The sequence below is a fragment of the Tiliqua scincoides genome, chromosome 5, assembly GCF_035046505.1.
Source record: "Tiliqua scincoides isolate rTilSci1 chromosome 5, rTilSci1.hap2, whole genome shotgun sequence".
Classification (NCBI taxonomy): Eukaryota; Metazoa; Chordata; class Lepidosauria; order Squamata; family Scincidae; genus Tiliqua; species Tiliqua scincoides.
This window is the reverse complement of record NC_089825.1, coordinates 117,972,111-117,994,812: the sequence shown is the minus strand read 5'-3', so window position 1 is coordinate 117,994,812 and position 22,702 is coordinate 117,972,111. Positions and strand designations below refer to the sequence as shown.

The 22,702-nt window shown below is 46.0% G+C and overlaps 2 protein-coding genes across 2 annotated transcripts in view; one reads left to right on the top strand and one right to left on the bottom strand.

The window, feature by feature from the left end:
• PAQR4 (progestin and adipoQ receptor family member 4) overlaps nucleotides 1–13,242 on the top strand; it is a 25,391-nt gene extending 12,149 nt beyond the window's left edge. Inside the window, exons 2-3 of the mRNA XM_066628652.1 lie at nucleotides 6,494–6,712; nucleotides 7,231–13,242. Coding sequence (XP_066484749.1) covers nucleotides 6,494–6,712; nucleotides 7,231–7,664 — 653 coding nt within the window. The 3' untranslated portion in view covers nucleotides 7,665–13,242. The remainder of the gene's footprint in view (nucleotides 1–6,493; nucleotides 6,713–7,230) is intronic.
• Nucleotides 12,435–22,702, bottom strand: PKMYT1 (protein kinase, membrane associated tyrosine/threonine 1). The gene is made up of 8 exons (XM_066628651.1): nucleotides 22,602–22,702; nucleotides 19,630–20,023; nucleotides 16,319–16,809; nucleotides 16,022–16,128; nucleotides 15,652–15,824; nucleotides 14,906–15,165; nucleotides 13,983–14,081; nucleotides 12,435–13,637 (listed from the first exon to the last, which is right to left on the bottom strand). The coding sequence occupies exons 2-8, from the start codon at nucleotides 19,996–19,998 to the stop codon at nucleotides 13,373–13,375; spliced, it is 1,764 nt and encodes a 587-aa protein (XP_066484748.1). The 5' UTR covers nucleotides 19,999–20,023; nucleotides 22,602–22,702; the 3' UTR covers nucleotides 12,435–13,372.

Genomic DNA, 22,702 nt, shown 5'->3' with positions numbered 1-22,702 from the left:
CGTCCCTGGGGAAGTGAGAGTACAGCTGGGATTGTGCTTCGGCAACAGACCTGCAGCAGCGCTTGCAGAAAACTAGGCCAGCTTCTGTTTCTAGGGCCTGGATGGAGAAAGAGGAGTGCCTCAGGTTTGCAATTCTCTGTTCCCCTCTCTTGCTTTGTGGAGATTAGCCCCATGTGGGAAAACACCGCATGTCTTAGACTTTGAAGCAGGGCAGCATGAGTATGTTTGGGAAACTGATACAAACATCTGCCTTTAGGCAAGATGTCCTTCTCAGGGGTTGCCAGGTTTCAGCACAAGGCTCCTGCAGCGTCAGTGGTGCAGCACTGACAGCCAGAGGAGGTGGAATCCTCAGGGTTGAATGTTCAGCCAGGGGTTGTAAGCTCAGCGGTGGAGCTCATGCTTTCCATGCAGGAGGTCCTGACTTCAGTCCCCAGCACCTCTCCTGTTCAAAGGATCAGAAGACCTCAGGGAGTTTATGTTGCTGCCACTCAGAATTGACAGCCCAGGGTTAGGTCTGATTTGGTATCCAAAATCTGTACACTTTGTGCAAAGGACAGCTAAATTCTTCAAGTTGTATATCTTGCATTATTTTCTCCCTGCTAGTCATTAGAGGAGCAGAGAAATATATAGAAGGTCTACCCAGCTTCTGAGATTGCACTAGCAGCAGCTACATAGTTCTGAGTCTGTTATGTTTATATACGTATTTCTGCCCTCCTTCCAAAGATTCTTCACCTTCCCCTTTATCTACACAGCAAGCCTGTGAGGTAGTCAGAGGGACTGACCCAAGTTGAGTTTAGAGGCATGAAGCCAACTGAGGAGGTTGCTCAACAGGGGCAGCCACCTGCCCAACATCTGCCCTGCCTGGGCACTTGCCCTGCCCAACAGGGGCAGCCACCTCCTTCTGCCCACGCACCCCCACTGCTGCTACTTGTCCTGTTTTCTGAACTGGAAGAGAGATGGAGCAGAAGAGGGAGTGTGGAAGAGAGGTGGATAGTGTGTTGGAGACTTATGGCAGACACTCTAGGCTGCTGCTCTTCTCCACGCTTCCAGTTGAGGAACAAATGTTCACATCATCAGGTTGGGGGGCAGCATTTGACATGCTACCTCAGGTGCCAGATCTCGGGCTGAGCCTGGTTGAGCTGCACGACTGAATGAGGTTTGAACTTGGATCACCCCATTCTGGTCCAACGTGCTATCCACTACATCATGCTGACTCTTATTTCTTGATTAATCACATGTATCCATGCATCCTTCCTGTGCGTGGTCTGAGCTCCTTGTGGATTATCCTCACCAGAACTCTTTGAAGTTGGTTAGGCTGAGAGAGTGAGACTGGCTTACCCAGCACCATCCGGTGATCTTAACAGCTGAGGATTTGCACCCTGGTCTCTCTCAGTTCAAGTTCTGTTTGCTGTATCCCACCTTAACCCATTTTTGCCCGGCCCACAGGTATACACATTTGATCCTTGTTGCATATATGCAGCGTTGGACAGAAATAGTTTAAACATGGAAGCTTGCTTATTTTTAAAAAATGAAAAACAAGATTCTTAAGGTGCTGAATTCTGCACCCAAAGTTCAGTTCTGAAGTGAGGGGTGGAATATCCTGAACCTTGACAATTAATCTCTTCCTACTATGGTAGTAGTACTTGGATGTCATCATTTATAGAACTTCTGATTGTCAGAGTACTTCATAAGAACATAAGAACAGCCCCACTGGATCAGGCCATAGGCCCATCTAGTCCAGCTTCCTGTATCTCACAGCGGCCCACCAAATGCCCCAGGGAGCACACCAGATAACAAGAGACCTCATCCTGGTGCTCTCCCCTACATCTGGCATTCTGAATTAACCCATTCCTAAAATCAGGAGGTTGCGCATACACATCATGGCTTGTACCCCATAATGGATTTTTCCTCCAGAAACTCGTCCAATCCCCTTTTAAAGGCGTCTAGGCTAGACGCCAGCACCACATCCTGTGGCAAGGAGTTCCACTGACCGACCACACGCTGAGTAAAGAAATATTTTCTTTTGTCTGTCCTAACCCGCCCAACACTCAATTTTAGTGGATGTCCCCTGGTTCTGGTATTATGTGAGAGTGTAAAGAGCATCTCCCTATCCACTCTGTCCATCCCCTGCATAATTTTGTATGTCTCAATCATGTCCCCCCTCAAGCGTCTCTTTTCTAGGCTGAAGAGGCCCAAACGCCGTAGCCTTTCCTCATAAGGAAGGTGCCCCAGCCCCGTAATCATCTTAGTCGCTCGCTTTTGCACCTTTTCCATTTCCACTATGTCTTTTTTGAGATGCGGCGACCAGAACTGGACACAATACTCCAGGTGTGGCCTTACCATAGATTTGTACAACGGCATTATAATACTAACCGTTTTGTTCTCAATACCCTTCCTAATGATCCCAAGCATAGAATTGGCCTTCTTCACTGCTGCCGCACATTGGGTCGACACTTTCATCAACCTGTCCACCACCACCCCAAGATCTCTCTCCTGATCTGTCACAGACAGCTCAGAACCCATCAGCCTATATCTAAAGTTTTGATTTTTTGCCCCAATGTGCATGACTTTACACTTACCGACATTGAAGCGCATCTGCCATTTTGCTGCCCATTCTGCCAGTCTGGAGAGATCCTTCTGGAGCTCCTCACAATCACTTCTGGTCTTTACCACTCGGAAAAGTTTGGTGTCATCTGCAAACTTAGCCACTTCACTGCTCAACCCTGTCTCCAGGTCATTTATGAAGAGGTTGAAAAGCACCGGTCCCAGGACAGATCCTTGGGGCACACCGCTTTTCACCTCTCTCCATTGTGAAAATTGCCCATTGACACCCACTCTCTGCTTCCTGGCCTCCAACCAGTTCTCAATCCACGAGAGGACCTGTCCTCTAATTCCCTGACTGTGGAGTTTTTTCAGTAGTAATCTTTCTTGTGCTGCTGATGCCTTTCCCCATTTGTTAGTGCCTTTCCTGTGGTGCCCAGGACAGAATACAGGACTTCAGATTGAATCTTAAGTGCTCTTCCTTCTCATAGCTTCGAGTGACCTCTGTGGCTGGGACTTGTGGACAACAGCTCCTAACTCTTTTGGCCTGCACTCAGTTTGATCTTGCAGTAAGGCAAAAACATCCTCAGCTTTTCCCCCAACTCTGTGTCTCTTTTCTCACAACTGTGTCCCATGCACAATGTTTGGATGGATTTTGAGGCATTCACCATTGTGCAGCTGGCATTTGGGTACCACATCCTTGCTGTCAGCAGAACACACAGTTGCAAGTTAGCTGACACAGCTTCCCTGTTGTCCTTGGGATTGTCATCCTGCCAGGTGGGGATGCCAGGAGCCAGAGGGGTTGGTAACATGGCCTGTTTTTATTGATGCACCAGCTGCTGCGATGCAGTGGGTTGGTCACGGCATTGCCCTCATCTTGTTTTTTTTTTTTTGAGGATTGTTTGTAGCTCAGAGTCATGCATATGCTTGACAAGTCTAATTCTTAGATTCAATTGCTGCTGACTCTGTTGACTGTGGGGAGATCAAGGGGCATGCTTGACTTTGGCATCAGTGGCAGAATGACAGCTTTACCAGACAAGTGGCAATAGGCACAGGGAGTCAGTGGGCTTACTCATTCCATAGTGGAAAGAGGGCTTTATTAATTCAGTGGTAGAGCACATGCGTTGCATACAGAAGGATTCTGTCTGTGACATCTCCAGAGGAGGGGAAGCTTTCAGCAGCACTAAGTGAGAATGTTATCTGTCTGAGGCCTTGGAGAGCTACTGCAAGTCCACCCAGAAAGGACAACACAGCTCCATGTTTTCCCTTTTCACATGGAACCAGGGAATTTCTGGTTTTCTGTCCAGCTTTAGGTGGCCAATTATCTTCAGGATTTCCATCTCCTTTTCTGACTCAAGCTTGTCATTATGCCTTTAGCAGCTGTGTGATGTTAAATTCAGGAGGTGGGGTGTTTGATATCATGGAGTTGAAGGGATAGAAAAGCAGGACCTGTTGAATTTCTCACCCTTATGTACCTATTTAAAAATTGCAGATAATGTGTGAAGAAAAAAGGTGGAAAAAGGCTCAGATTTGGGAGGGGAGGGGGAAAGAGAATGTCTCTCTCCATCTTTCCAAGAGAATGTCTCTCTCCATCTAGATCCATCTTTCCTGCTGAAAGCCCAAGTAGTTTCCATAGCAGCTTGGGTTGGAATGCCTGGCTTGCTTCCTTCTGGAAAGAGGTTTTCTGCCCAGTTATTAGTGCTTTGGTGACATGCAGCCTTGATTACTGCAATGCACTGTGTGGTTCTGCCCTTGCAAAAGTGTTCAGAAACTTCAACTCTTTCAGAATATAGCAGCTAGCTTGTTGTTGGGAGCCCACGGCAGTAATCATATTGCATTAGTACTGAAAGAGCTTCATAAGCTTCCAATTTGTTCCTGGTCACTGGGAAGGTGCTGGGTCTTACCTCCAAAGGCTCTTAATGAGTTTGGTTGTGGGGTACCTAAATGATAGTCTTCTTCCATGGAAACCTTTCTATTGGTTAGGATCAGCAGCCTCCAGGTTTCCCTAGCATCAGAGCTCAAATGGGTGGTTATTGGAGACCAGGTCTTCTGTAGTGGCACTTTGGTTTTGCAACTCCTTTCCTAAGGAAATTTGTCTGGTGCCATCATTACAATCACTTTGATACTGGGGTTAACATCCCATTTTTGTTTGTTTGTTCTTCCATTGGGCATTTCACAATGGCTCTTCTGTCCTCTTACAGTTTGCTTGTCTTCTTCTGTGCTGTTTTAGTCTTGTATTGGATTCTGTCTTCTTGTATCAGCGTCTTTTAACTTGTACCAGTCAGCTTGCAACAGAAAGGTGGAATGTAAATGTCTTAAATAAAGCTGGGAGTGACGGGGGGTGGTAGTGGTGGTTTGAAACCTCTATTTCAAGTTGTCACACTTCTGCCATCCCTGAGGCTCTGTTCTTTTCAACATGTGCCAGGTGGACAGTTGAAGAGGTTCGCTTTTCCTGCAAGAGATGCAGTGATGGGGGGGGGGGGAAGGATGGAGAAAGCTTAAACAACTGGATTTTTGCTTGTCACAGAGCTGTTAAAGGCAAAATATCCCTGCCAGGGAGGGGAAAAAAACAGTTGGCAACATCACTGTGTCAGAAGCACAGGGTGCTGTCTCTAGCTCTGGGCTAAGAAACAGGTCTCCCAGGTCCTGCTGCTTTGTTCCCTTCTGTTCTTTCGTGCATCTCTCTGTCCTCTTAATGAACTCCATGGGGGTGATTATCATGTTCCTAATTGAGATCTAGCATTGGGCAGCCTCAGTTAGTGCAGTAATTGGGCTCATGGAGACCTAATCTGTTTGTGTAAAGCTGAAATCTCTAAGGGAATAGAGGCCGAGGAGAGAGTAAGGTGAAATGGAGAAAAAAGAGGGGGACAGAAAAGGGCCACAAGTGAAGGATGGATGAAGTTATATCATGGGGGGGGGAGGGTTCCTTGCCACACTGCATCAGGAATGTGGGTCTTATGTCTCCTGCATGCGCTTAGGAATCTTTAGCTCTCTGAAATGTTTTTCAGAATGCCAGAAAAGTTTCCATGGTACAGATAAACTGACAACACACTTGGGAACCTGAGTAGGCTCTAGTCCACATAAACTTTCCTCACTGCTCTTCATATTCTCCTTGGAGCTCCAAGCTTTCTCCAAAGCAGGGGTGCTCAATAGGTGGATCGCGATCTACCGGTAGATCGCGAGGCAAAATGAGTAATCGCGGAGTGCTGATCCCCCCCTTCAGGTGCCTCTGGGAGGAAACGCTGGGAGTAAGGCCCATTGTACTCAATGGGGCTTACTCCCAGGTAAGTGTGGCTAGGATTGCAGCCTCACAGCCTTATCCTAGGCATGTCTACTCAGGAGTAAGTCCTGTTATACTCAGTGGGGCTCAAGGTACACCAACATACATTGTACACATAAATGTTATATGTTATGATGGCGCAAACATTGTAAAAAAAAACTCTGGTAGATCTCCAGGCCTTGCTGGGTTTCAAATTAGCTCTCGAGCCAAAAAAGTGTGAGCACCCCTGCTCCAAAGCAAATTGTTTTATAAGGTGTAGTGAGGCAACAGCAGAAGGGCTGACACTGGACTCCTGTGCCTAGTAGAGCTGTGGGGGAAGTCTTGGCAATGTCTCATCACTGAGGACTAGTAAAAACAGCCTGGATAAACACTGGTTTGTGGCAAGAGCTGTTCAGTGCTTAAGATGAGTGTTCCATCCCCCAAAACATCCAGCAGAGGCTTAGATTTATTGGTCCATGAGGATGCTTCCACTTTTGCTCTAGAGCAGCCAGGTGGTCAGAACAGATGTGGCTGGAGGCAAAAAATTGTGTTCTAGAGGGGACACTAGAGACACAAAACCAGAAAAAAGATGGGGAGGAAGGATTACCCTTGATGCAAGCAGGGTTAAGTGAGTTGCAGGGAGGTTGTGATTTAGACATCATCCATGATTAAAATCTGTTCTCTTTCTTTCAGGTATCCCTCTATTGGGATTTCTCTTCTTGCTGCCCTTGACCATTCCATGGGCCCGAATCTCAGTAGCATGGCTGGGAATAGCACACTACCTTGCTTGTATCTTTCCGCAGCTGGGCAGCGTGCTTTACCACCTCTTCATGAACCACGAAGGAGGCCCAGCTGTTTACCATACTTTGCTCACTCTTGACATGTGTGGAATATGCATGGTCAACACCTTGGGTGAGTTTCATCTCTCATCTGTGGGAATTAGTTCACTGAGATGGAGTAGTAGATGATGTGCTGTGGGCAGGCAATGTTGGGAGCAGAGCAGTGGTCTTTAAAAAAAAAAAGGGAGGGAAGGTGTACATGGCTACTATTGATGGGTGGTGGTGGACAGTACATCTTACAATGACCTGAAGAATGGGACAAAATTCCTCTGGTGGATGTTGCTGATTAAATCATTTGTGTTGGGAATAGAACAGGGCTGAAACTAGGAGCTGAGGTGAAAGTTGGAGGCGTGGGTGAAGTTGAATCTGGTAGGTGTGGTAAAGAGCCAAAAATTATTTGGAGGTGTTAAAAATCTTAAATTTGGGGGGCAGAACTAAAAGGGTTGGAAAGCAAATGGGTCTATGCTGAAAGGGTGTAGAGGGAAGCATAAACCTCTTGAGTGCCGAACTGCTGGAAGCTGGACTACACGAACACAAACATGAACTTTCCTTACCTGCCCAGTTGATTGTGTTTGTGTTTCTCTTCTGCAGGTGCTCTGCCAATCATCTACTGCACGCTGCCCTGCACACCGTTTCCCCGCACTACTGCCCTACTGGCCTACTCAGGCCTGTCAAGCTATGCCATCTTTTGCGCAGTGACTGCCCGCTCCAGTGTTTGCCGCCTACGGTCTTTTGCTTGGCAGGCCCTCTTCCGATTCTTCTTCTTCTACCTACGATGGGTGGGACTGGGCACTGGCCATCCTTCCTCTCTGCGCTCATACCTCATAATGGATGGTTTGGCCCTCCTTGGGGGTGTCATCAACATCTCACGGGTTCCCGAGCGCTGGAAGCCGGGCCGCTTTGACTACTGGTTCAACAGCCATCAGATTATGCACGTGCTGGTGGTGGTCAGCATTCTTTATCTCCACTGGGGTGTAGTGGCCGATCTACAATGGATCGCCAATTATGCCTGCCCAATGGAATGACCACACTGTTTTTGTGCCCGCTACTTTCCCTAGAAGAAGCCCACTGCTAGGTGGGAGGCTTCTGAAGTGTGGGCTATAAATTTTCATTGTTCAAAGTCTCTTCTACAAGGGCTGAAATGGAGAATGAAGGACACGTGTACATCTTCTGAGCAGATACTGCTGAGAACAAAGTTCCTGGGGTTATGAGTGCCCCAGTGGTTGAGTACTCATGGATCAAAACCTATAGGATTTGGATATCTCTAGGCCTACAACAATGGATTTCCATTGGTTGAGGTGCTTCTGAAGCAGCTTGTGGTGGTGTTTTTCCAAATTACCACTGATGAGATGGAGTGGGTGGGGAAACTTTTATTGGTTAACCAGTGGTCTGCCCTGCTGACTTACACTCTTGTAAGCTATGGGAGGTTATGCACTGCACTGGTGGAAGTTCTCTGTTAGTTGAAGCCCTCTTAGGCTGTAGGCCTTCCCCTGATATCAGAGCTAGTTTTCCATTGGTTTTGGCAGTGGCCCAGGAAGAGTACCATTGATTGGACATCTTTTTCACCTGTTTTTGAGGTGAAATATGCACTGGGTTGACAAAAGGGTTCTCTAGAAGATGCTTGTTTTGGATACAGCTTTTCTGCTTTATAGAAACAGATGGTTATTTAAATAAGACTTTTTATCCAGGTATCTTTCAGACACCATGCAATACTTTTTTATTTTTTAAAAGGGCTGGTTAGACACCTGGGTATCAAAGTTTGCTGCACTGAACAGTGATGAGGATTTTTGTGGAATAGAGATACAGCTAGCTAGTCCATTGGGGAAGGAATGCTCTGTATACATCCTTTGCTCTGAAATGACTTAGATCACTAAACCAGCTGTCTCCCCCCCCCACCACCACCACCTACAGGGACAATTAGGGGCCTTCAAATTGGATTGGGGTGGAAGGATGGAAGTTCAGGACTTCAGGTTTCTAGCTGGCTCCATTGCAGCATGCCTCAATTTCCCATTCTCTCCCGGGTAGAGAGGTTTGAAAGTCAATCCCGAATGTGTTCATTTTTGGGTTGAGTGCCCCCTCCCACCTTTTTCCCCAAAACATTCTACTCCTTCCCCAACAATACATCTCCTACAGCCCAACTAAGGGGTTTTCTGCAGCTTAGTTTAGTATGTTCTCAGAAGAACTTTCAATTCAACTACAGCCAGCAGCTATCTTCTTTCCTCCTTTCTTACTGTTCTTTGCTGGGCAGGAGGCTTTTTCTCAAATTTCAGTTCACTTTCTTCACTAGCCTCTTTAACTGGTTTCAGTTGGTCTTGGTTGAATTCCATTTGTGTGGATTTCCCAATTCATTCCCATTTGTGACTCTGAAAATAGTCAAAACTTTCATTTAGGCCCCTGGTCAGCAACTAGATTCCTAGGGATGTTTTGACAACATAGGAACAAAAGGCCAAGCCCCAAAGTGGCCTTTTAGCAACTCTCTTCACATTATACCTGTGGGGACCAGCCAGCACTACACTCTGGGGCCTCAATTTGGCCTAGCAGTCTTCAGTTGTTAACCCTAATTAGCACAAGTGAGGCCAGTATCTAAGTATAGTGGATCCAAAGGTGCTGTTCCATGTGTGGTAAAGCTCTAGTGATTGAAGAATAACAGTTTTATGAGTAGCTAAGAGGCTTACATAAGGTGAGGGGGGGAAAGGAAGAATTCTTGCATTTGCCCAAACCTTTAAATTGAGAGCTTGGGATGGGTGGAGTTTACCTTCATTGATGCAACAGGACCTTTTTCTTTGCTCAACACCGTATTTGCCATGGATCTATAGATAGCAGTAGTTTTCCCAGCAGCCAGATCCTGTCCATTCCTAATTGGGGTCATTGACCTAGCAGGGTCATTTCCAGATGCATTCTAGAGGGAAAAACTAACAGCTAACAGGAGCTGGGTGCTGAGGAGAGCTATAAATTATACAAGAGCTGTTGGAGCCACTGCTGCCCGTAAAGGCGTGGCAAAAAGGGGTTAAGCAAAAAAAGTTTCACTGCCACCGCTAGTCCTCCTGTACAGAACTCAAGATTGATTTTGTTCTGTTGGTCAGCATGTTCCCCTGCTCTCTTCAAAATCTGACTAAACAAGGGTTGTGGGATTATCTAACAAAGCAAATATTTTTTAATTTGGAGTTTATTCTCATTTTTAATAAGGGGATTCTCAGTCCACCATTTTAGAGGGGAGGGGTCTAGCCTCACAGGAATGCACCTAAAATAGTAAATGAAAATCCACATCCCAATCCATATTTGATGGCCCTTGTAAATAAAGAAATATTTTAACAAATGTGTTAACCTAGATTATGATGAAGTGGCTTTTACAAAGCCACATTTGGAAGAGATTCCGCCCATCGCAGCAGGGATTCTATATTTTCTATGCAGCATCACCTAGAGCTGAATCATAATCCATACTTGTATAAGTAACTGAGCAACAGAGCATGTGTGAAAATAGTTAAAATCTGTTCTAGAGATCCAGACTGATGATCAGGTTTTCAGTGTAGTAAATCAAGTCTGTGGATTTTATTCTGATTTGGGGCTAGATGAGACTCACCCTGTAGTTGTGTTTGTCTTTCGGCTGACAGGAGGCTGGTAGGCTATGACTTGGAGCAAACAGAAGAAAGGGTTAGGCAGGCCTTTTCCTTGTTTTTCTGTTTCAACTTGGAACTGCCTTATGATGCTTTGGGTTAAAAAAAATGTATATATATATATGTATAACAGGGAAAGATGCATTTAACTACATGTCCAGCTTGAATTTCAGTAATGTTTACAGCTGGTAACTCAACTGCTAGGCCCAAGCCTGGAACTAATCAGACAAAACATGCTGATAAGCAAAGCATGGGGCAGACTTGTTAGGTCTTGTGCCTCAATGGGGAGATTCCAGAGTGCCTCTTTGTCAGAGGTTGTCTTTTGCAAATGCATGGAGGGTCCTGAAGAGGTTTAACATGCAGGAAAATCTAGCATCAACTTCCCACATAGGAGTGTAAAGTGTCTGTTTCCTCATCCTCTATTTTGGATTCAAGCTTTGCCTGCTCCAAACTCAGTCTTGTCTCTTGTAATCTCAGGGTAGGCGGACATGGTAATGTTCGCAGCTTCTTTGTGAGGAAGCCACATATCTCTTCAAAATAAAAAAGAGCAAGGCACCAAATAAAAATAAATGGACTCCAAGTAGGAGAGGAGAGGGAACCTGTAGGTGCTTATGGTCCAGAACCCCATGTTGAGCAGATGACAGGTCTGGACTTCTTATAATAAAAAAGATGCCCAAGGAAGGATATCAGCTTTTTCCTGCCCTCTCTTAAGTGGTATGATTTATTTTGAAGGTCTGTCTGCTTCTGGCCCTATATCTTTCTAGTTATGAAATGCCCCCAAATGTTATCACAACCTCTCCTGTATAGAGTGGGGTGCTGTGGCAGCATGGTAGAGGATACTTATGTTTTCAAGCCAGCACTTTCAAATTAAGAGGTTAGGTCTTGAGAGACAAGGGCTCTTAGCCCAGAATGCTTACTGGAAATGGGAGTCAGTAGGTAAAGCTTTTAAAGTTCTAACAATCATGCTTTAAGTTATTAGTCAGGGGTATTTTTCACTCCTTTTTAAAAAAGCTTTAACTCAAGACTGAAAACATGCTCGCAGTACAGTTCAGTACTAGTTGGCTATTATTGAAATCAACAGAATTATAATGTTCAGGTCAATTTCATTGCTTTTGGTGGGACATATTAATAAGCACTAAATACTGTAAGCAAGTATAGTACACTGGCTAAAAGAATGAGTCACAAGAAAGGAAGTCTGGTTTGATGCTCACCTTTGCTACGATTTGCTAGCCGGTCTTAGGCAAGCCACGCTTTCAGCCATCTACCTTTATGTGGATATTACTGGCCTTAAAGGGCTGTTGGAAAGATTCCAAGACAATACATGTGAAGCTCTTAAAAGTACTATACAAACATTAAGTATTAGAGGGTATCCTAAGTTTCCTTAATGCTTCAAAAACCTGACAGCCAGTGAATGTCTCCCTGTCCTTTCTGACTAGGATTCAGTTAATCCTACCACTGACCACAGAAAGTCTTTTTAGCTAGCCATAAATGCCCATGTCACCATTCAGAAGCTGAAGCACAGGATTTTGTAGACATTTAACACCCCGGTTCCTGCTACAGCATAGATGCAATAGACTACAAACAGTTAGGGTTAAATAAAGCTTTTAGGTCACTCCTACCTTGATCTTATGAACTGTGGAAGGAAGACAGGTCTTTCTGTACCAGGATGATCTGTATTTAGGAGGGCTGAAATTCTTAGTAAACTGAGGCTCAAATCCTAACCACTTTCCAGTATTGGCATAGCTGTGCCAATGGGACGTGTACTGCATTCTGCGGTTGGAGGGCACTCAGAGGCCTCCTCAAGGTAAGGGAATGTTTGTTTCCTTACCTAGGGGCTGCATTGCCCTTATGTGGGTGCTGGAAAGTGGGTTAGGATTGCGCCAAAGTCACACTGATTAAACAAGTCAGAGTTAAAAAATCCACTTAACCACATTGATTTTCATTGTTTAGGCAAACATAATTATCTGGTGTTCTAGCTCCAAGCAAAAGAGTAGGACAGATACAGCCCAATCCTATGAATGTTTCTTTGGAAGTAAGTTCCACTGAGTTCAGTTGATATTGCTCCCATAGGATTGTGGCCTTAGTCAAAATATTACTCAGTGAAGTACAAGGCAAAGCAAGTTGAAGAAGTTGAAGAAGCCCCAAGAAATGCACAAGTGTTTTTGATTAAATTGTTGTTACCAAGTAGTTTATCTACAATCATAATATTTCTTTCCCCTTCACTACTTGCTTCCTTCTCCCCCTATTTGGGCTACATGAGATATGCTTCACTACAAAATATCTTATGATTGGGACTCACACTGTATACCGACAGCCTTACAAGGGTTGGCTTCAAAGAGTTTTATTGGGAAGAAAAGGTGTCCAGTTCATAGACAGTATTTGCTTCAGCCAGACACCCCTCCAAAGCACAGCCTGTACTTAAAACAAAAAAAGACAGCAATCATTTGTTAATTTCTCCCCATAGTGAGACTGCAGGCTCTGGCTTGCCTCATTTCACAACTTTAGTTCCATTTTACATAACTCTCTCTCACGGTCTTTTTATCTATACCGAACTCTAACTTTGGCTGCAGTCAAAGTCACACCTAATGAGGGAACACAATATCCAAAAGGAAATTTCAAAATGCTTTTATTATCAAGTCTTACAGCTGCCACCTTTCTAAAACTCCAGAATGGAGAGAAACTTAATAGCTCCCATTTCCCAAGCCCCAGTTCCCTCAAATGGTAGCACATTCCTGGCATACAAACAAGAGGGACATAAAACTTAAAAAGTAAACTTGTGTATTATTAATTCACCCTCATCCCATTATAAAAGAGGGATTCCCCCTTATCCCTCAGACAATACATTCTTCACTGCCTAGCAGCAAATACTGTACTGTGTATGTATATATCATCTAAACACCGGAAAGCAAGACTGCATCATAACTGGGTCTCAGAGGACATATGCACGGAGAAGAATCCCTAAAGGTCCTGCCTCCCCTTTACCAGCTTTAGCACCACACTGCAGAGCCCCATTCTCTCTGAATGTATTGAACATGAATGTGAAAATATCTCTGGGAAGGGCCCCTCTGTTCACCCATCTGCACCAAAGCAAACCAGTAAGTAAAGACATGAAGTTTACATCAGCTCTGGCACTTTTGCTCAGATGCCATGGAGTCCTCAAACATGCTCAGCAGGTTTTTCGGCTCAAAAGTGGAGCAGTGATTTGAGCATTGGGGACCAACTGCTTCCCATTCATCTTCCTCCTCCTGATCATCATTGTCCTCATCATAAGTTAGTGTGCGGCGCAGGCTGCTCACAGGCAACAAGTTTAAATAAGTTGAGCTGCCATTGGTGGACTCTGAGCTGATGTGGCTGAGACTGGGGCTGCCTTGGAGTGTCAGTGACCTGTGACAGACAAAAAAGATGGGTGATAAAATTCAGCTTGGTCCCACCAGATTCTCCTACTGAGATAGCAATGCTCAGCAATGAACAAGGCAACCCAGCAAGAACCATTTTGCAGCAATCAAGTCTGGCAGAGCCTCAAGATTTGCTCTGGGCACTACAGTATCCAAGTGGATGAGTTATAAAGAGAAGAAATTAGCCACTGAATAATTGTTGCATAGGGATGAGTCATAAGCAAGTCTGGACATAACTTTCATTCTTCAGCTTACACACTGCTGAACTGTGGGAAAAACATCCAGGAACTGAGTGGCAATCTCCCCTACATCTAATCCCTGCCCAACAGCTTACCTGTTTTTCCTGTCACTAGTTTGTTGTGGTGAGGGATGCCTCGGGGTGGAGGTGCTTCCCACACCTGGATGTATGTTCAAGAGCGGTGAAGCAGGCAGTCTGGAAGTGAACCAACCACTTTGAGATATCTGTACTTGCAAACCATCACTTCTAGTCTCATGGGGCTAAGAGCCAGACAAAATTCAGAAGCATGTTGGAGAATGTGGTAGACCACTCAAATTTGCTTTCTATATTATGCGTGCACACATGTATGCAGACATCAAGAAGCCTCCACATCCCATCTTTAATAAGGGAAACCTGCTTGTCAATTTGCCCACCCCTTTTCAGAATCTGCACCCCCACCTCACCCCTGAGATATGTACCAAGAACTGTTCTCTCCATTCTAGCTGCAAAGAAGAGCAGCTTCACTTATCAGGGACAGGCAATTAATCTTATGAAAGGAAATTAGGAGGGCTTAGTCAGTTCAGGACAGAAAACTAAAAGTTATCCCATTAGTACAGATTGAAGATCACCAAGAATCCTAAGAATTAGGGGTAAGAATTCTGAAGCAGTCACATAAATAAGCAAAAATATTCACATTCAGAACAGAGTTATTAATATCATAAATTGGTATCAAGTGGGGCCTGCTGGGGAGGTGGAGTCAAGAAGGCATGTAGATTAGTCTTCTCCAACAGCTTAGTTCTTTTAGGCACCTGGATTGTTTTGTTACACAATCTATGTTACACAGCCACCTGCAGTGTGGGGCACCTTATTCACGCTTTCTTTCTGTTTATGATATATTACACAATGGATGCAGGCAGGGCAATGGAAAAGTACACTTACAGCTTCCTGTCTCTGCAAGTATGGATTACTTGTTCTCTAGTTCATTGCATTTCCCAACTGCCTAAGGGTTCCGCCACCTTCTCCAACTTTGAACCACTTACTTGTCTAGAGACTGTAGCTCCACAGGGCAAGTGTGATTGTGACACTCAGCTGTCCCCATTAGGTCAAGTACATCTTCACCAAAGCTCTCCTCATCATTTTCTTCCTCCTCACCCCAGTCACTGGTGAGGCTGCTGTCTTCCAGGGGAAGGAGGAAAGGTGAACATGGGGGTGTGACCGGTGCACTCTGATGCCAGAACAACAGCCACTGAGCCGGGCTGCACACAGCTCCCCAAAGCCACTGCATGAACCTGAGGAGGGTCTGGAGTGAATGAGAAGAAAGAAGCACATACTAAGAAGTAGCAGGGAGGGTGGAACCATCCCAACTGTGGCAATGGGACCATAGTTCTTTCCTGGGATCTTTCCCCCATTAGTAGCAGAGAGGGGAGAGGAAAAAGGATGAGACACCAAAGTGAGGTTCCAGTGCCACACGGTGAGCACACTGGTGTTAATCACTGGCTCTCAGTAGAGAATCTCACACAAAACAGAAGCAAACCCCAAGGCAGGCAGTATGTCACCAACAGAAACATGACAGGCTTAGGCACTGATGCTCAGCAACACATGGAACAAGCTCAGTACAATTCACAAGAAAATTAGTAGATATTTGTGTCAGGAAGAAGCCATGATTTGGACAACAGAGACAAACTGCAAGGTATTGGCACAGTTCAAGGAAAGGGATTACTTACAGTACACTCAAGAGGAGCTGTAGACTTATACTTTGGTGGTCTCTAGCAAGGCCCATGCTCACCTGACACATGGAAACTCCTTGCTGGATCCCAGTCTGGGCCAGCAGCATCAGCTTCCGCCACCTCTCAGTCTTCTGCATGAGACTGGAACAAAGCAGTATCTCCACTGAGGGTCGGAGGTGATGGCTGGGTTCCAACATGGCAGCTAGGAGATTCTGCAGCTCAGCAGAGAGACCTGGAAAAAAACAGGTGTCCACCTTGTCTTCTGCAGCATGCTGAATCCCCCATACCAGCAGCATGCTCTCCCGCCCCCCCCCCCACCACTGGATTTTTTAGTTGTTTTTCAATCTATTTGCTGCCAAAGGGGAATGGTGTCAGAGTCCCAGCTCTGGCATGTTCATACACAGAGTTGTCCCTTTTGCTCCTGCTCACCTGAAGTGAACTCAGGGGGCAAGTAGCCCTGCCGCAGTTGCTGCCAGCCTTCCCCTCCATTGGGAAGCTCCATATTACAGGCAATCTCCAGGATGGTTATGCCGAGGCTGAGAGGACCAAAACACAACGATAAGCAGAAGTAATATAGCAATACTAAGTAGTAACCCCAATTTCTAAAATCCTCTACCAGTTAAATTATGAGTAGAAAACGATAACTGAGAAGCGAGAGGCTGATACAATAGTTGCCTCAGATAGGCAACTATCTTAGCCCCCCTCCTTCCCATCTCACCCACACACCTGAAGATGTCTGCAGCCTTTGTGTACTCTCCACACAGCAACTCAGGGGCCATGTAGCGGGGATCCCCTTCTTGGGCATCATTCAGATCCCCAGAGTCCAGCTCCAGCATGAGCCCAAAGTCACCCAGTTTGCAGACATTACTGGATGAGAGGAAAATGTTGGCTGGCTTGACATCCATGTGCAAAAGGTTGCGGTTGTGCAAGTGGCACAGTCCTTGTAACAGGTCCCAGAGGAAGGCCCGCACCTGCCATTCAGGCAGTGGCCCATATTCTTCACAGTATTGCAGCAGGTTGCCTGGGCACAATTCTGTCTGAATATAGAGTTGCCCACGCTCTTCCCAGGCCTGCACGAAGCTCACACAGTTGGGATGGTGTCCCACACGTTCATGCTTGCGCACTTCGGCCAATTTTCGCTGTCTGTCACCCTCGCCCCGGAATGGTTCCACAGAGCGCTTTATTGCATACAACTGCCCATCCTCCTTACAGCGCACCTGTAAGAGATGAAATAACTGTAAAAACCTCATACACTGAAAAAGGCTCCTGACCATTCAAAAGAAGAGGATTTTATTCAGGGACAGTACCCAGGTGTCCTAGCACACCAGCTATGGCCAAAAGCATATTGTTCCATGAAGAACCAGATTCTGTACCAAGAAATTATGCTCATGTTGCATTGTGACAATTATGATGAAACTATGAAAATGCATGCTACTTCTAATTTGACACATTCTGAACACTGCTGAGAAAGCCAACATTAAGAGCATATAAACACAAACACCAAGGACTGAGTATTCAAGACTGTATACCACACTATTTTACAAGAGAAGTATTTGGGACAGACAACTGGAAACTCAAGTTTTGCAATAAAAAATTAACCTCAAAACACAGAAACAATCCTGCAGGATCAGACCAAGCCTCCATCTAGTCCAGCATTCCATTTTCCATGGTGGCTAGTCCGATGCTTTCCAGAAACCCACAAGCAGAGCAAAGGCAACTCCTCTTGATGGTTTGCCTGAGTGGCTGGTACTTAGAGGCATAAGACCCCATTGGAACCTGGTCATAAGTCTGATCCCTGCCCCCTGAACTTACTTCTCTTCTTCAGTATTCAACACTGCTCCCATTTCCTCTAATGGCCATAGAGGGAATGTTGGACTCCCAGGATTCCCTTTGCCAACAATTAGGGGAGGTTTCAGCCACTGGCACTGACATTAGATGCTAAGAGAGGAAGGACACAATCCCACCCTGCGCTAGATGGCTTGCACTGTATCCAGTGCAGGTTTGTGGCCAAAAGCAGCTGAGCTAGAGGCAAGGGGAAACTTTCTCCCTTACCCCCCTGCTGGTCCCTATGGGTCTCCTCAGACTTGTGCCACCTCTTGAGGTGACACAAGTCAGAGGAGAGTGGAGCAGCTCTCCCTGGGGTTGGGATCAGGCATAACTGCTGGATCCCAGCCCTGCTTCCCGCTCACCGCCTGCTCCCAGGGCTGCCCACTGCCTGCCCTCCCCCCACCCAGGAATCGCTGTCTCCCGCCTCCCTTTTGTCCTTGCCCAGCTAGGACAGCGCAAGAGTTGAAGAGGAAGCCGGTGTGGAAGCTGGCATCAGCCTCCGCAGAACAGCGCTTCTCGGACCACCAACCTGGCTTCCTCTTGAGGAGGTGCAAACGTGCCTTATGGCACGTTCGTGACCCTCATGGGCCGGCGCAAGGGACTTGCGTCGGCTCAAAGACACCTCTGGATTGCGCTCAAAGGCCCTGTAACCCCTACTTGCTTTACTTCCTCTTCCCATCAGAATCCAATGCTGCTGCCATCACTTCCTCTAATGGCCATGGAGGAAATCTGGGCATTCTAATTTTCCCAAATTTGGAAATCCCAGCATTCTCTCCATAAGCCATTAGAGGAGGCAAAAGTAGAGGTTGCCAAGAGAGTGAGGTAAACCTTCCCCATCCTTGGCTTCCAGTGGAAGGAATGCTGGGAGCCCAGAATCCCCTCTGTGACAATTAAAAGAAAGTGGTGATGGCTGCACTAGGCACTAAGGGAAAGAACCCCCAACTCCTGCCTGCTTCACTTGCCACTCCCCCTTAGTGTACAACATCATTACTGCTGTTTTGTTGAATGGTCAGTGTAAACAATGCCCTTCTCATACTCCTCTTGCACAGTACCGTGCAAGAAGAGAATGGAGCTGGTCCAGGCTCTGTGGAAGCAGCAGACTGGGGGAGACGGCAAATGGGCACTTTGCAAACTCCCTGCCTGCCTGTCAAGAAGTATTCAACTTATGTCATGGACAGACCCCCCTCCCCGCCAATGGTTAATGTGTGTTCAGGATTGCCGTTCCTGAACAATGGTTAATGTGTGTTCAGGCAACAGTGTTCAGGCACACTGGTTAATGTGTGTTCAGGATTGTGTAACACTCACTATAGTCCCTATGCCTTCCTTATTCCATTGCGTCCTATGGGCAAAATTTCCTCTCTTTAAGTCCAATGTAGGGCATGGACACACAGATGGTCCTCATTAATCCCTGTTTATATTATTTCTTATAGGGGAAAATTCCTTTATAAATTGTTTTGCCTTAAGTCCAAGCTCTCTTGCCCCTAATCCTGTCTTTCAAAGGCACTGCCAGTACAGTAAAATTAAAACTAAGTATAAAATACAAAACAATTGCAGTGTAGAAATAATAAAAGCAAACACACACAACTGTGTTGTCTAAAGAAGTACTTTTGTTTATCCTGAATTTGTCAATCAAATGTTATTCTGCACATAATAAGTTATACAAATTGATCAGCGCAAATTTGCTTATTTGAAATGACAGCCCTATTCAGAAAACAGAAAAAAGTGTGACTAAGTAACACTGAAATGGAATGCCAGGTTCTGTGCAGAAGTCTCAGTCAACATGTGAAAATCAGGAATGAGGGCAGCAGGCATGATGCCCCTTTCCCAGACACTTCACATATTTCATGTCATCTGATGAGGGCTTTATTCTCAAATACATGAGACACACGTACCCTATTAGGATACATAAGCTAATGCTAAACCTCAACCAATAAGTATTCTTCAAGTACTATATGGATGTTTTCAAACATTTCTGTAACTTTTATATTTTTAACAAAAGGCACGAGTCTACCACATTCTATGTACCATATATGTGGGAAAACTCTCAGCCTCTCCCCAACTTGCAGTCCCCAGAGTTCAATGAAGCCTTGCCTTTTCATATGCCTTTTTTCACTGCTTCCACAACAGCCTTTCCTGAGTCCTGCAAGAACTCAGCCCCGAGCACAATGTCTTGCATCAAAGTACTGGTGGTCCCTCTGCCACTGTCTTACCTTGTACACTTCACCAAAAGATCCCCGCCCCAGACAGCTCAACTGCTGAAAGCACTGCCTGAAAAACAGCTCTCTTTTGGATGCATCATACAAATGACTATGGAGGGGTGGCTGCTGGTTCTGTGCATCATGGAAGGAAACACTGCGGGGTTGAAGATGGGTCCATGGCTGTAGCCGGCGGTCAGAAAAAATTCGGCTCACAGTGAATGTGTTCTTGTGGCGTGGCCGTGGAGGGAGAGAGTAGCTGAGCGGCCGACGGGACCTCTTGACTGAGAAGCTGCATTCTGCTTCCCGAAAGAAGGCAGGCACTGGGAGAGGAGTGTGGCTCAGCTGGGACTCGGCCCCTGCGCAGTCAAGGGGTACTGGCATATCTGGACTTCACTACAGGGGGGTCCTACAAGGAGAAAGCAAAACTCTTAAAAATCAGAATTACACAGGAACCTATTACAAAACCTGCACATCAAGAAAGCAGTGAGTCATAGGTATTGGCTCACTAAGGACTTTAATGACTTCCATTTCTGGAGCTGGGCGGAGACAGAGAAAGAGAGACAGCATAACAGAAGTATTTTCAGGCTGATTCCCTGAATGAGTGTCAATCTAAATCGCTGAATAGACAAATGGTATGGAAAATGCATCTTGGCATGAGCTGCAGGTGAGTTTGTCCCACACATGAAATTGTGCGAATTTCCCCTTTTGTAAGATTAGGGAATAACCACACAGACCAATAGCATACCCTGGATTAAAAATAATATCTCATTTGCTCTACCCAACAGACGTATTTAGACATGATGCACTGATTCCAAAAGGGCATTTTTAGTGCCACCATAGTGCTCTTTTTTGCTAGCTTCCAACTCCGGGCACAAGCAAGCTTTTACTGTTTTTCTATTTCTGTCCTTTAGTTTCTTGTTTTGCAGTAGTTTCAAGAACTGTGCTGACTATCCAGTCCTCCAACCAGCCACAAGTATTTCATTTTAGAAGATCAATGCTCTGTGGACTGCTATCTCCAGACACAGGCCATTTGGAAAGCATTTGAAGTAAGAATGCATTTCAGCTGTCTGCTGCAACTGTCCTGGAGCCATCAGTACCAGTGATAAGAGTTTCTAATGGCCTTAGTTATTCTTTACAAACCATGTGACATTCAAATGAAACTGATAAGTCTTAAATCTGAACCTAGGCAAGCAAACAAAACAAGCAAGGCTGCCAACAGAGTCAAAGAAAGAAGAAACACTAAAAGGAGCACCAAAAGGAAGATAGAAAGAACTTTCAATTTAAGCTATTTGTCATAAACACAATTATCTGTGAAAAGCAGAGTCTAACACTACCTCTACTCAGAAATCCAGGGAGATCTGCTCCCAGGTAAGTGTGTATAAGGCAGCAGTTTTAGGCTTATTTCTCAGTACAGGTGCAAAAGATTGCACTGTAATTCTTCTAAATAAATAAGGCATAAAACAAAAATTATTACAACATTTCTAGTCCACTCTTTGACCAATAAGCTCAGAGCTGCACATATGGGATTGTGCCTTTTATCTTCACAACAACCCAGGGCAGAGGAAGCATTTTCACAGCTTTATCTGATTGCAAGCCAATACTAAGAACATAAGAGAAGCCTTGTGAGATCAGTTCCAAAGTCTAACTAGCCAAGTATTTTATTTCCAACCAAACTATACATTACCCTAAAACCAGCTTTGACAGGTAGACTCAAAGCAGGAAATGGACTGCAAATGGTCCCTTTAAGCCTCGAAACAGCTGCATGGGCACCTATTTGGCATGAGAGCAAGACATGCAACAAGAGAGTTTTTGACATTTTCCTCTTCTGCCAATTTCATGCTGAAAGTTATCTCCCCCCCCCCCGCAGTGTAGCTGTTTACTCTTGAAGTGGTTATTTGCAGAATTCACCAGCAGATCATGAAGATGAGGCCCCCCTCCCCTGTTATCTGTCCCTAGAATCAGAGGCCTCTAGGAGATTCCATTTAAGCTATCCTTGTTACTTGTTATTGTGGGACATCTGAGAGTGGTTAGACAGTGGTTCCCAACCTTTATGAGCCCGAAACCACTGAGGCAAGAAGTGGTCTCGTCTCTGCCTTTCCTGGTGGTTCATCTCCTCATGGACCACCAAAGAGGGAGGAGAATGGATCACCCACAGCCACAGCTGACACTTCCATGGCTGTGGGCAGTCCATTCTCCTCCCTCTTTGGTGGTCCGTGGGAGATTGGGTGCTTGGCGAGAAGTGATCAAAGATTATTTTTTTCCCCCCTGAGACCTCATGGACCACCTCTCAAGGTCTTCCACAGACCTCAGGTTGGGAAGGAATATCAGACTGTAGATGGGAAGAAGATCTGAGCTCAAGAACCTGAAACTCAGGTTCAGTCAGGCACTCTTGTCAGTCAGGTTGTTGTGATTAGGATTAATCAGTGGGGGGGGGGAGCTGAACAGAAGAACCACACACCCCACACTGAACCCCTTTGGTGAAGTAGGTATCAAAATATAAATGAATGAATGAATTTTAAAACTGAAGAAATGTCCTTTGGGAGTTTGAGTAATCCCCCTTTGCAAAACCATCTGCAGCAGCACACATCAAAACTCAATGGAGCTGACACATGTCAAGGGGAGGGTGGGGAGGGACGCACACACATGTCAAGGGGAGAGGAACAAGCAGACTTGGCCTGGGGAGGGAGAGAGGATACACTCCCCCCCATGGGGGAACTGAAATCCCCTGGAAAGGGGAGGGAAAGGGGAGGCTACACCCCAATAGCCACAGCAGTTGGCTGTGCATTCCCAAGTTGCACTGCGGTGAGTGTGCACCCCTCCCCCCAAGGCTGACAAGAGCACGGCCAACCTCACAAGCCGCCCCCCAGGCTTGTCACCCGCAGCCTCACTGGGGCCGAGCCTCGCCTCTTTCCCAGTCCCTTCCGCTCTGGGCCCGAAGAAGCTCAGGGCGAGGCTTCACTCGCCCCCCTCAGCTCAGCCAGTACCTCCCGAGTTCCCGGATGTAGCGGGCTCCTTCCCCCCTCAGCCAGGTCTCCCGCTTTTTCCTCCCCTCTCCGTGGCGCGAGCGCGCCCAGCGCCCGAGAAG